This window comes from Schistocerca gregaria, chromosome 10 (genome assembly GCF_023897955.1).
Source record: "Schistocerca gregaria isolate iqSchGreg1 chromosome 10, iqSchGreg1.2, whole genome shotgun sequence".
In the NCBI taxonomy this organism is placed as follows: domain Eukaryota; kingdom Metazoa; phylum Arthropoda; class Insecta; order Orthoptera; family Acrididae; genus Schistocerca; species Schistocerca gregaria.
In genome coordinates, this window is record NC_064929.1 from 142,645,669 (window position 1) to 142,660,704 (window position 15,036).

The following is a 15,036-nucleotide window of genomic DNA, read 5'->3' on the forward strand; positions in this document are numbered from 1 at the left end:
TTTGGAACACTGATCAAACTGGATTTAATTATGTACTAGGTTCTGGTACGATACTATCGAAAAAACAGGAAAACAGTCAACAGTTGCCTTGGCCCAGTCTGCATTCCATCCAACTGATAGCTAAACAGTAGATGTTGGACTCCTAATGCGTGGAAAACTAACAAAAAAAAAAGATCTTCCATCAAACAAACATTCATAGGCTGGCACATTTGCGAAAACGTCAAAAGGCCATGTAAAATTCTTTTTCGTCAACCTCGTTAATGACAATGTGCCAAATGACCAGCAATGTACAGTACTTTGTGATTCTTTGGAAGCTCCCTGTTTCCTTCTGAATTACTGTGCCACGCTTTATCATAATGCTTGTTGTGCACAAAGATTGACATTAAATTATTTAAGAAACTTTAATTATGACATAAGGAGCAGATTAACAGACGTGTCTTCGTTTCTTACCAGGGGGTCACCACTAGAGGCCAGTTACCAGCTCTCACCGAAGGCGCCATACAAGAAAACTTGCTGGCCAACGTGTCAGCACGGTTGCCAGAATGGCTACTGTGTCCTGCCAGAGACCTGCACGTGTCTGGACGGTTACGAAATGGACCCGGGAGACGATACCCGTTCCAGCTGCCTCCCAGTCTGCTCGACGCCGTGCACCAATGCCAACTGTACAGCCCCAGACATCTGCACCTGTTTCGCTGGCTACGAGAGGGACGTCGAAGACCTGTCTGGGGCTACCTGTGTCCCCATCTGCCCGGACCCCTGCGTGAATGCCGAGTGCACAGCCCCAGCAACATGCACTTGTTTAGATGGCTACCAGAAGGATCCCGAAGACGCGACCAACTCCACCTGCACTCCCATTTGCTCCACTCCGTGCACCAATGCCAACTGTACAGCCCCAGACATCTGCACCTGTTTCGCTGGCTACGAGAGGGAGGCTGAACACCTGTCTGGGGCTACCTGTGTCCCCGTGTGCCCGGACCCCTGCGTGAATGCCGAGTGCACAGCCCCGGCAACATGCACTTGTTTAGATGGCTACCAGAAGGATCCCGAAGACGCGACCAACTCCACCTGCACTCCCATTTGCTCCACTCCGTGCACCAATGCCAACTGTACAGCCCCAGACATCTGCACCTGTTTCGCTGGCTACGAGAGGGAGGCTGAAGACCTGTCTGGGGCTACCTGTGTCCCGGTCTGCCCGGACACCTGCGTGAATGCCGAGTGCACGGCTCCGGCTACGTGCACCTGTTTGGACGGCTACCAGAAGGATTCCGAGGATGCGACCAACTCCACCTGCACTCCCATTTGCTCCACTCCGTGCACCAACGCCAACTGTACAGACCCAGATATCTGCACTTGCTTCGACGGCTACGATGTGGACCTCGAGGACTTGACCGGTTCCAGCTGCCTCCCAGTCTGCTCCAATCCGTGCACCAACGCCAACTGTACGGAGCCCGAGATCTGTACCTGCTTCGAGGGCTACGAGCTGGATCCGGAAGATGCGACCGCGTCCACGTGCCTGCCCGTATGCTCGTTTCCTTGCGTGAACGCAAACTGCACGGAACCGGAAACGTGCACCTGCTGGGACGGCTATGAAGCCGGCCCGGACGACCCTTTCAACTCTACATGCGTACCCGTGTGCCCCGACGGCTGCACCAACGCCAACTGCTCTGAGCCTTGGACGTGCACGTGTCTGGATGGGTACGAGATGGACCCTGGCGACGAGACAAATTCCACGTGTCTTCCTGTTTGCTCCAACGGCTGCGTCAACGGCAACTGCACGCAGCCGGGGGTTTGCACGTGCTTCGATGGCTTCAGAATGCTTCCAGGCGATGAGACCAAGTCCGTTTGCTACAACATCGTGCACATGTCATGTGAGTAACACACTGTTTCTTGAAACTTTCTGGGTTCCCAGATAGATGCCCTGTTTCTTTGCTTCCGCATGGCTTTCGATACAGTTCCCCACAGTTGTTTAATGAACAAAGTAAGAGCATATGGACTACCAGACCAATTGTGTGATTAGATTGAAGAGTTCCTAGATAACAGAACGCAGCATGGCATTTTCAATGGAGAGAAGTCTTCCGAAGTAAGAGTGATTTCAGGTGTGCCGCAGGGGAATGTCGTAGGACCGTTGCTATTCACAGTATACGAGGGCTATCCACAAAGTACATTACGTTTTCGAATTAAAAATAAATAAAGTACTGGAATTTCTTTTATTATATACAGATGAAAGCCACACTTAAATACTATTTTTCTACATAGTCGCCATTTAAATTAAGGCACTTATCGCAGCGATGGACGAGCTTGGGAATTCCTGCGTTGTAAAATTCGGCCGCCTGCGCCTTCAACCACGTGGTTACCTCTTCTTTTGGGACAGAAAAGGTGTGATTTTTGTGGATTTCCTGGAAAGAGGCACTACAATAAACTCTCAAAGGTACTGCCAAACTCTTTACAACCTCAGAAGAGCAATACAAAAGAAGCGCAGGGGAAAGTTGGGCTCAAAGATCTTGCTGATTCACGACAACGCCAGGGCCCACAAGGCAAATGCCACTCGTGAAGTTCTCGAATCTTTTAAGTGGGAGTTGTTTCCGCATCCGCCGTACAGTCCCGACCTGGCACCGAGCTACTTCCACTTATTCCCAGCAATGAAGAAGTGGTTGGCTATTCAGCGTTTTGATGACGACGCACAGCTTCAAGAAGAGGTAACCCCGTGGTTGAAGGCGCAGGCGGCCGAGTTTTACGACGAAGGAATTTCCAAGCTTGTCCATCGCTACGATAAGTGCCTTAATGTATACGGCAACTATGTAGAAAAGTAGTATCTAAGTGTGGCTTTCATCTGTATATAATAAAAAAATTCCAGTTCTTTATTTATTTTTAATTCCAAAACGTAATGTACTTTGTGGATAGCCCTCGTACATAAATGACCTTGTGGCTAACATCATAAATTCACTGAGGCTTTTTGCGGATGTTGCTGTAGTTTATCGAGAGGTTGTAACAATGGAAAATTGTCCGAAATGCAGGATGATCTGCAGCGAATTGACACATGGTGCAGGGAATGGCATATGAATCTCAATGTAGACAATTGTAATTGGCTGCGAATACATAGAAAGATAGATCCTTTATCATTTAGCTACAATGTAGCAGGTCAGCAGCTGGAAGCAGTTAATACCATATATTATCTGGGAGCAGGCATTAGGAGTGATTTAAAATGGAATGATCATGTAAAGCTGATCGTCGGTAAATCAGATGTCAGACTGAGATTCATTGGAAGAATCCTAAGGAAATGCAATCCGAAACAAAGGTAGTAGGTTTCAGCACACTTTTTCGTCCACTGCTTGAATACTGCTCACCGGTGTGGGATCCGTACCAGATAGGATTGATGGAAGAGATAGGGAAGATCCAACGGAGAGCAGCGCGCTTCGTTACAGGGTCATTTAGTAATCGCGAAAGCGTTACGGAGATGATAAACTCCAATGGAAGACTATGCAAGACAGACGCTCAGTAGCTCGGTACGGGCTCTTGTTGATGTTTCAAGAACATACCTTCACCGAGGAGTCCAGCAGTAATTGCTCTCTCCTACGTATATCTCGCGTGGAGACCATGAGGATAAAATCAGAGAGATTAGAGCCCACACAGATGCATACCGACAATCTTTCTTTCCACGAACAATACGAGACTGGGGTAGAAGCGAGAACCGATAGAGGTACTCAGGGTACCCTCCGCCACACACCGTCATGTGGCTTGCGGAGTATTAATGTAGATGTAGGTGTAGATATAGATTAAAACTATGTGCCGGACTGAGACTCGAACTCGGGACGTTTGACTTACCGCGGGCAAGTGCTCTACCATCTGAGCTACCCAAGCACGACTCACGACCAGCCTTCACAGCTTTAATTCTGCCAGTACATCGTCTCCTACCTTCCAAACTGGAAACATCCCCAGGCTGTCCCCACTATAGCCTTTCTTCCAGGAATGCTAGTTCGCAAAAGAGCTTCTGTGAATGCAGTGTCTCGCGGCGGTAACATCGAATAAAATGTTCTCGGGTTTCCAACCGCGTCAATTGCTTAAAACTACACGAGCTTCCGGCCAAGCACTCCTTGGCCATTGTCAAGTGGTATGGCTGCCGGCTGTGATGTCATTGGTGCCCGTGACGTTGCCATATATGGGCATGTTTCGAGTTGGCGTTTCATGTGCCCTCTTCAACCACGCGATCGCTGGATCCCACGCAGCGCTCAGCTGCAAGCCACCGTCTCTATTCAGTGTGTTTGCAGTAACTATTACGTAAGTAGCCAACTCAAAACATGGCCATATATGTCAATGTCATGGGCACCAGTGACGTCACAGCCGGCAGCTAGCGTATATAAGGGCGCACCAACAGCCGACTGGCAGTCATACCACTTGACAATGGCCAAGTAGTGCTTGGTCGAAAGCTCGTGTACTTTTAAGCAATTGACGCGGTTGGAAAACCGAGAACATTTTATTCGAGCTTCTGTGAAGTTTGGAAGGTAGGAGACGAGGTACTGGCAGAAGTGACGCTTTGGGGACGCGCCGTCAGTCGTGCTTGGGTAGCTCAGATGGTAGAGCACTTTCCTGCGGGAAGTCAAAGGACCCGAGTTCGAGTCCCGGTCCGGCACACAGTTTTAATCTGCCAGGAAGTTTCACATCAGCGCACACTCCGCTGCAGAGTGAAAATCTCATTCTGGAAACAACCCCCAGGCTGTGCAAAGCCATGTCCCCACAATATCCTTTCTTTCAGGAGTGCTAGTTCCGCAAGGTTCGCAGGAGAGCTTCTGTAAAGTTTGGAAGGTAGGAGGCAAGGTACTGGCAGAAGTAAAGCTGTGAGGATGGGGCGTGAGTCGTTCTTGGGTAACGCAGATGGTAGAGCACTTTCCTACGGAAGTCGAAGGTCCCGAGTTCGAGTCTCGCTCCGGCACACAGTTTTAATCTGTCAGGAAGTTTCATATCAGCGCACACTCCGCTGCAAAGTGAACATCTCATTCTGGTCTCTGCATCTTACGTAGGTGTGTAGGCTTTCGTGTGCATTGTCATTCAAGGTAAAAGCTTTTAGGCCTCCCCAGTTTCAACCGGCGTTTCGATGGTTCCGCTGTTATCTTCTTCAGCATCTTCTGGCATTCCCAGTTAGCTGAAAGAAGATCAGTATCGCTTGCACTTGTAAGAAGTAGTCTTGCTGCAGCCGGCCGCAGTGGCCATGCGGTTCTAGGCGCTACAGTCTGGAACCGCGTGACCGCTACGGTCCCAGGTTCGAATCCTGCCTCGGGCATGGATGTGTGTCATGTCCTTAGCTTAGTTAGGTTTAAGTAGTTCTAAGTTCTAGGGGACTGATGACCTCAGGGGTTAAGTCCCATAGGGCTCAGAGCCCTTTGAACCATAGTCTTGGTGCACTTGGCCACGCCGACTATGGAGCCTTGTCATGGTCCGCGCTGTTCCTTCCATTGGAGGTTCGAGTGCTCCCTCGGGCATGGGTGTGTGTGTGGTGTCTTTAGCGTAAGTTAGTTTTAATTAGATTAAGTAGTGCGTAAGCTTCGGGACATATGACCTCAGCAGTTGGGTCCCATAAGACCTTACGACAAATTTCCAATTTCTTGATGCACTTGTTCTGAGGAAGTGGGATTATCTGGTGACAACAAGTAGAGCAACAGAGCGAGAATGTGATTCTTCAATTTCTCCAGGCGTATTTTATGGAGAAATAAATCTCGGGTGAACAGCCCGGCATGAGTGTGCATAGGACACTGGGAAATATCCTTTTTCTTCTTAACCCGGGTGATCGCGGGTTCCCACGCCTTGCTAAGGATGTAACCGCTGTCACGATTTAGTTGTGGCCCCCTTACTCTGATCTCTATGGCTTCGTGATGACACAGTCCCAGTATTTGGAAGTCTGTGTCAGGACTTTGGTTTGGTCACAATCCATGCTGTGGAGTTCCGACAGGCAATGCTTAGCGATTGCCGACTTACTGGGCTGTTGCAGTCTACTGTGCCGTTGATGTTCTCGACATCGGTCCTCAGTCGTAAGAATGGTCTGACCTATGTATACACTAACGCATTGGCAAGGTATCTGGTTTACGTAGACCAAGGTTGTCATTGACACTACCAAGAAGGCTCTTGGTTTTGTTTGGAGGACGGAACATGGTTTGTGTTTGTGTTTACGTAAAATGCCTCCAATTTTCCCAGACTGTACCGAATTCGGGGAAGAATAACGAGAGCGGTGCCGGCAGACCCTCCTGAACGAGAAGACCTTGGACGCAGCGCCCAGACGGCGGGAGAACTGACGCTGTACCTGGACCGCCCCGACTCACAGGAAGCGGCTGAGGGAGGAGAGGGAGGGGGATTGTCCTGTATATACCTGTCGCCAGCCCACCGCCGGTCAGTACATCAGCGCACTTGATGATGGAAACGTGATCGATTGCCGAAATATTGTGTCCTATGCACACTCATACCGGGTTGTTCACCCGAGATTTATTTCCTCAGAGCGAGAATGTTTACCAACATATTACGTCAGCTGGTCGCTTCCTGGTATATGGATATGTTATTGCACTTTGCCTCCCGTGATCGTTATCATAAACATGAGGTGGCGTTACAGTAAAAAAAAGTGCACTGGATACTGACAAGGGAACCTCCCCATCGCACCCCCCTTAGATTTAGTAATAAGTTGTCACAGTGGATAGGTCTTGAAAAACTGAACACAGATTAATCGAGAAAACAGGAAGAAGCTGTGTGGAACTGTGAAAAAATAAGCAAAATATACAAACTGAGTAGTCTATGTGCAACATAGTTATTATCAAGGATGGTGTAAGCTCAGGGGCGCCGTGGTCTCGTGGTCAGCGTGAGCAGCTGCGGAATGAGAGGTCCTTGGTTCAAGTCTTCCCTTGAGTGAAAAGTTTAATTTTTATTTTCAGTTTATGTGACAAACTCTTATGTTCACATCACTTTTTGGGAGGGATTATCACATCCACAAGAAAACCTAAATCGGGCAAGGTAGAAGGATCTTTTTACCCATTCGCCAAGTGTTCAAGTTAGGTGGGTCGACAACATATTACTGTCATGTGACGCACATGCCGTCACCAGTGTCGTATAGAATATATCAGACCTGTTTTCTTGTGGAGGAATCGGTTGACCTATGACCTCGCGATCAAATCTTTTTGGTTCCCATTGGAAAGCCACGTCCTTTCGTCTACTAATCGTACGGTTTTGCGGTGCGGTCGCAAAACACAGACACTAAACTTATTACGGTGAACAGAGACGTCAATGAACGAATGGACAGATCATACCTTTGCGAAAATAAAGAAAGTAAACTTCTCACTCGAGGGGAGAATTGAACCAAGGACCTCTGGTTCCGCAGCTGCTCACGCTAACTACGGGGCCACGGCGCTCGTGAGCTCACTCTATCCTTGATGTTGCCTATCTTGCACATGGACTACTCAGTTTTTGTATTTTGCGTATTTTTCCATAGTTTCACACTACTTCTTCCTGTTTTCTCGATTGATCTGTGTTCAGTTTTTCAAGGCCTATCCACTGTGCCAACTTATAACTAAATCTGACGGGGATGTGATAGCGAGGTTTCCTTGTAAGGAAAGCGCATAGCATTGTAAATGATTTCAAAGTAATAAATGCACAACTATTAAGTGGTTCAGTGTGTCCTCGTGAAATATCACGATGAAAACTCGAGATAAGCCAACCGAATCGGCCTCACTTCCAGGTGCAGTAATATTGTGATCGAATGTAATTGTTTATTATTCCTCGCGCTCCATAGTTGGGTTTTTATTTCATTGATGGCAGGAAGCTCACATCTGTGCTCTCCATAAAAATTACTTTCGATGTTGAGAAACCTTTAGCACGGAGCCAATGCTCATGCGCCGTTGTTAACTACCTGGTTTGCACAGGGGAGAACGGAAGACAACACGAGATAATGAATACTCCATTATTCGTCTTCGGCAGCGCTTTGCGGACACTGCGCAGGTGCCTTTCGTTGTCAAATCCACCAGTGCGACCTGCTTCTTTGGCTAGCTTCTGTATTTACACTCTACGAAAAAATAGTCTATGCACCACGAAGAAAATATCCTACGTTCTGAGAGCAATTGAAACAGCATTTGCTACTTCAGGAAGGCTTCAGAACCCGAAAAAGTGTCCCTTATGCAAGCAGCTCCTCATACTCAATTTCAATAGGACAATACCCGACCCCATGTGGTGAAGAAAGAAGAGTACCACTGCTTTTCTGGTATGCAAGTTCCGCCTGCGAAGCTGCGTGTTGGCAACTTGTTCGTTCCGATCCTCTTGCGACCACTGCCGATGCTTTGTGGAACCACTAAAAAACCATGTATTGCCCAACAGTCTCACAGCCCGTCCGCAAGTACAGTATTGTCATGGTCCTAATCTGTAGAATAAATTTCTTTCTAATCACACGTCTCCTTCTTGATGCCCCAGTTTTCACTTAAAGTTATATAACTCATCCGAATACATTACGTTAAAACTTGAAACTATGTACGAATGCATACTTTCGCCGCGATATCCGTTAATGAAACATTCTCTGGTTTCAAGCCGCGTCAAGTGGTTGACTGCCCACGAGCTTTCAGCAGAGATCTCCTCTGGATGTATCCACTTGACAATGGCAGAGCCGCGTGAAGTGGTTGAGTGCCCACGAGCTTTCAGCAGAGATCTCCTCTGGATGTATCAACTTGACAATGGCAGAGCCGTGTCAAGTGGTTCACTGCCCACGAGCTTTCGGCAGAGATCTCCTCAGGATGTATCCACTTGACAATGGCAGAGGAGATATCTGCCGAAAGCTCGTGGGCAGTCAACCACTTGACGCAGCTTGAAACCAGTGAATGTTTCATTAACTTGAAAATAGTTGTTGATCTTTTCTTGGAAAGTGATACATATGACAATATTCTTTCTTATCAAAGTCATTAGTCCATGTCTATATAGTTATTGAGATAGTGCTTGTGTCGGCTATGTTATGTAAACTTTCCATTCAGGGGTGATAGGAGGAGGGGCGGGTGCAGCGGCGCTGCTGGTCCTGATGTCGACTACGTCCATCGCAGTCTGCTGTTTCCTGCGGAGAAGACGCAGCTATGTCGTCAAAGGTGAGTCACCGTCGCAGGTTCAGTCATTCTGTCAGCGGCGTAAACCTAGACTGCACACAGATGCTACTGTGAAATTATTCCCGGTTTTCTCTAAATAGCACTGACGCTCCAGGAAGCAATGGTCGTCGAGGAAATAGCTTTTTCACACGAGGAAGGAAGTGTGTGTGACGCGAGTGCTGTAATCGACAATGATAAAAAATTACTTTTTTTTGTCCCTTATCGACCCTTGAGAACAATGTTCGTGCATCATCTCCTGTTCATTCTAAATCTGTGACTTTAGTCCGCTAGTGACTGCAAGATGGGTGGCTGAGGGCGTTTCTATATCTATACTCTACAAATGCAGCTTGTGGTGTGTGGCGTAGGGTACTTTGTGCCCTGTTTCAGTCGCGAATGGTTCTCGGAAAGCATGATTGCCGTTACGCCTCTTGTGGACTGGAATATTTCTACTTTTGTATGTATAGCCTTTTCGCGAGACCTACGTAGAAAGTGGGCGATGTATTGACGAAACTTCTAGGAAAGTACCCTCTCGGAATTTTACTGCTGTAAACCACACCGTGATGGAGCAACCCTCTCTTGCAAAGTCTGCCACTGTAAATGGCTGAACACCTCCGTGATGCTTTAGCACTTGCTAAATGAATTTAAGGAGATGGGACCTGGATAAACGGAAAGAACCAGAGGTTGCACAAAGTTTCAGGGAGAGCGTAAGAGAACAATTGACAGGAATGGGGGAAAGAAATACAGTAGAAGAAGAATGGGTAGACCTGAGGGATGAAGTAGTGAAGGCAGGACAGGATCGAGCAGGTAAAAAGACGAGGACTAGTAGATACTGCCTACAGGAAAATTAGAGAGACCTTTGGAGGTAAGAGAACCACTTGTATGAACATCAAGAGCTCAGATGGAAACCCAGTTCTAAGCAAAGAAGGGAAAGCAGAAAGGTGGGAGTATATAGAGGGTCTATACAAGGGCAATGTACTTGAGGTCAATATTATGGAAATGGAAGAGGATGTAGATGAAGATGAAATGGGAGATACGATACTGGGTGAAGAGTTTGACAGAGCACTGAAAGACCTGAGTCGAAACAAGACCCCCGGAATAGACAACATTCCATTGGAACTACTTACGGCATTGGGAGACCCAATCCTGACAAAACTCAACCATCTGGTGAGCAAGGTGTATGAGACAGGCGAAATACCCTCAGACTTCAAGAAGAATATAATAATTCCAATCCCAAAGAAAGCAGGTGTTGACAGATGTGAAAATTACCGAACAATCAGTTTAATAAGCCACAGCTGCAAAATGATAACACGAATTCTTTACAGACGAATGGAAAAACTAGTAGAAGCCGACCTCGGGGAAGGTCAGTTTGGATTCCGTAGAAATGTTGGAACACGTGAGGCAATACTGACCTTACGACTTATCTTAGAAGCTAGATTAAGGAAAGGCAAACCTCAGTTTCTAGAATTTGTAGACTTAGAGAAACCTTTTGACAATGTTGACTGGAATACTCTCTTTCAAATTCTAAAGGTGGCAGGGGTAAAATACAGGGAGCGAAAGGCTATTTACAATTTGTACAGAAACCAGATGGCAGTTATAAGAGTTGAGGGGCATGAAAGGGAAGCAGTGGTTGGGAAGGAGTAAGACAGGTTTGTAGCCTCTCCCCGATGTTATTCAATTTGTATATTGAACAAGCAGTAAAGGAAACAAATGAAAAAATCGGTGTAGGTATTAAAATCCGTGGAGAAGAAATAAAAACTTTGAGGTTCGCCGATGACATTGTTATTCTGTCAGAGACAGCAAAAGGACTTGGAAGAGCAGTTGAACGGAATGGACAGTGTCTTGAAATGAGGATATAAGATAGTAAAAGAGTTTTGCTATTTATGAAGTAAAATAACTGTTGATGGTCGAAGTAGAGAGGATATAAAATGTAGACTGGCAATGGCAAGGAAAGCGTTTCTGAAGAATAGAAATTTGTTAACATCGAGTATAGATTTAAGTGTCAGGAAGTCAGTTCTGAATGTATTTGTATGGAGTGTAGCCATCTATGGAAGTGAAACATGGACGATAAATAGTTTGGACAAGAAGAGAATAGAAGCTTTAGAAATGTGGTGCTACAGAAGAATGCTGAAGATTAGATGGGTTGATCACATAACTAATGAGGAAGTATTGAATAGGATTGGGGAGAAGAGAAGTTTGTGGCACAACTTGACTAGAAGAAGGGATCGGTTGGTAGGACATGTTCTGAGGCATCAAGGGATCACAAATTTAGCATTGGAGGGCAGCGTGGAGGGTAAAAATGGTAGAGGGAGACCAAGAGATGAATACACTAAGCAGATTCAGAAGGATGTAGGCTGCAGTAGGTACTGGGAGACGAAGAAGCTTTCACAGAATAGAGTAGCATGGAGAGCTGCATCAAACAGTCTCAGGACTGAAGACCACAACAACAGCAGCAAATGAAACTGTAACGAAACGTGCTGCCTTTCTTTGTATCTTCTCTGTCTCCTCTAAGAACACTGTCTGGTTGGTTTCCCAGACTGACAAACAATACTGAAGTTGAAACTTCCTGGCAGATTAAAACTGGAAGCTTCATATCAGCGCACACTTCGCTGCAGAGTGAAACATTCATTCTGGAAACATCCCCCAGGCTGTGGCTAAGCCATGTCCCCGCAATATCCTTTATTCCAGGAGTGCTAGTTCTGCAAGGTATGCAGTAGAGCTTCTGCGAAGATTGAAAGGTAGGAGACGAGGTACTGGCGGAATTAAAGTTGTGAAGACGGGGCGTGAATCGTGCTTGGGTAGCTCAGTCGCTACAGCACCTGCCCGCCAAATGAAACAGTCCCGAGTCCAGGAAGTTTCAAATTCCGGTGCAGAGTGGAAATCTCATTCTGAATACTGAAGTTGTGTACGTTTATTACCGTCTTTTTGCAACTGCGTCGAAACTGTTATTAAGAGCAAACACGTTTCGCTTTATTGTAAATCATTTTCAGTGCATACTGTAACAATATGGTTTTCTTCTCATCTCACCATTTCTTATGTTTGCGTTCGTCTATTGCCAAAACAAACAACAGATGAACGCATCCGACAATAGGAAAACAAAACACACGAAAATGCGATGTGTGAATGGTTCTTCACTGCACACAGAATCGTGTGATTAAGTCTTATATATGTAAGAACAGGAGGGATGACGTAAATAAGAAAAAACCGTAAGTAGCGGTAAGAATTAACACTGTTTATAGGGCCGGCCGCTGTGTTCTAGGCCCTTCTGTCCGGAACCGCGCTGCTGCTACGGTCGCAGGCTCGAATCCTGCCTTGGGTATGGATGTGTGTGTTTTACGTAGGTTAGTTAGGGGACCGTCTACCTCAGATGTTAAATCCCATGGTGCTTAGAGCCATCTGAACCAATTTTTGAACTGTTTATAGCAATAGATGAAGCATGCGAACTGGTCATGATCTCAGCAAACAAAATTGTAAGAATCAAAAGACCCTGTTGTTACAGTGACCGCTGAAGATGCTTTAGAATAAAGCGAAACGCATTTGGTCTTGATAAGAGTTTCATTACAGTTACAAATGGCGGTAATCAAACTATACAACTTGCACAGGGCTTTACACACTACTAGCGGGTGTAGAGTGGACTTAGAAAATCAAGTTTTACATAGGAGCCCATGTCCGGAAACGAAGAAGTGGAAAGTTGTAACTGAAAACCGTTTTGATATCTCTTACAGTGGAATACATGTACTGGTACTGTTGTTGCTAAGACTGTAGGGTAGGCACGGCACAAATTTTCACGTCGCATTTGATCAATACGGTCGTAGCCACTGCAGCTGATGACATGAAATTCTCATTCCAGGAATAATTTGGAACAATGTGATGTAGCTGCTGTTCGTCAAATAATGTTTCGCTATGGCTCTTGGACTGCCAACAGCTCTGAAGACCTGGTCGTGTCTCTGTTCCAGGGGAAGGTGTTTTTGTAAATCCGTCCTTCGGTATTTTCGACCCGGCATCAGAGATCGACGATCTACTGGACGAGATGAGGAAGGAAGAAATCGAGGAACAGACCAGACACCGGATGCTGAGCCAATCACCCGACGGGCGACTTGAGTTTTTATAGAATTCCCAGGTTTTGTCATTAAATGCCAGTAGAATGAAATACAAATGTTGCCAGTGGATCTTGCTTACTAGCAATAACTGGTTTCGGTAAACAGAGCTACCATCATGTGACCTGTAACTAGTGTACATAAAGTGTAAAGGAAATTACATTATAAGAATAGCGTCAAATGCCATAAATATCATGCACGTACCTCGATAAAGGGGAATGATACTAGTATTTACAGTATGTTTAGCCAAGCGCATCCGTCCCATATTACGACTCACGGAGCACATCCTTAATACAAGAGCGCCGCTGAACTGACACTAGAATAGAGGTCGGTAGTGTATTCATATTATTGTCAGTTGCATGTGTACTTATGTTATTGTAATAAAAATGTTGGTAACTGTTAAACGGCATAAAAATTTTTAATGTAAAAGGTAAATTTTTTTTCAAGAACCTATTAGCAACCTATTAGTAACCTATTCAGTGCATGTACCGTTTTAGTTGGAAATTTTGCGTAAATTGTTTCTATGTGTGTTAAATGAAAAATGGCATGGTGGGCTAAATCAGACCGCTAAATGGTGGGCTGGATCCGACCGCACATTTTTTTATCGTTTATGTGTATGAAATTATTTATCTATGGAAACGAAGTGAATTTTTGTTTATTTTTAGGAAAATGGTAGGAAATTACAAACGAAAAACGACAAAACGCAGTCAAAACGATATCCGCCGAGCAGTTGCTGCGACACAAATGAGGATGTCTTTATGAGCTCTTGCGGGCGTGATTTTAACATTCAGAGGTGCAATGAAATCATCTTTTTTCAATTAAAATTTACATTTTTTAACTTTCAGCACATTTAATACTCTTACCAGTTTTTAATACATTTTGTTCGTTTATGTAAAAAAGATAACTGCTAATAATTATTTCCCAAAAAACCGTTCATTTAGAAGTGTTTCTGTGCAAAATCAGGGATTCACCCCACAATTTTTGCAAATGGCAAAAATGGATGTTAGGTCTCCTATGACGAGTTTTAGTAACGTAATACACTCTGCGATAAAGAATTGATTATAATTTCAGAAAAACTTGGATAATTTGTTCAAGAGAAACAGCTCCACAAATTCAGAAAGTCAATAACGCCTTGGCCCAACTTCTTATGCAACCAGTTGTTCGACTGGGCATCGATTGATAATGTTGTTAGATATCTTCCTATAGGATATCGTGTCAAATCCTGTCCAACTGGCGCGTTAGAATGTCAAAATCTAGCTGTGCCCATAACGTTCTCAACTAGGGGCGAATCCGACGACCTTTCTACCGCCAAGATAGTGTTTGGCAAGCACGAAGACAAGCAGTAGAAACTCTCGTCATGTGTGGACGGCCATTATCTTGCTGAAATTTAAACTCCGGATGGCTTGCCATGTAGGGCATAAAACCGGAACGTACAATATCATCGACGTACCGCTGTGCTGTAAGGGTGCAGTGGTTGACAACCTAAGGAGTCTTGCTATGAAACAAAAGAGCACCCCACACCATCACTCCTGGTTGTCGGGCCGCATGCCGGGCGACGGTCCGACCGGGATGGCCGAGGGGTTCTAGGCGCCTCAGTCTCAACCGCGCCACCGCTACGGTCGCAGGTTCAAATCCTGCCTCGAGCATGGATGTATGTGGTGTTCTTAGGTAGTTAGGTTTAGGTAGTTCTAAGTTCTAGGGGACTGGTGACCTCAGATGTTAAGTCCCATAGTGCTCAGAGCCATTTTTGAACCGGGCAACGGTCAGGTACGTATCCCACCACTGTGCGGGGTATCTCCAGATACGTATGCGTCAGTTATCGGAGTTCAGCCCGAAACGTGATTCATCGCGCA

The 15,036-nt window shown here is 45.8% G+C and overlaps 1 protein-coding gene across 1 annotated transcript in view; it reads left to right on the forward strand.

The window, feature by feature from the left end:
• Positions 1-13,612, forward strand: part of LOC126293537 (tenascin-X-like) — a 92,743-nt gene extending 79,131 nt beyond the window's left edge. The window contains exons 6-8 of the mRNA XM_049986806.1: positions 454-1,868; positions 8,985-9,092; positions 13,043-13,612. Of these exons, the coding sequence (XP_049842763.1) occupies positions 454-1,868; positions 8,985-9,092; positions 13,043-13,197 (1,678 nt within the window). The 3' untranslated portion in view covers positions 13,198-13,612. The remainder of the gene's footprint in view (positions 1-453; positions 1,869-8,984; positions 9,093-13,042) is intronic.
• The last annotated feature ends 1,424 nt before the right edge of the window (positions 13,613-15,036 follow it).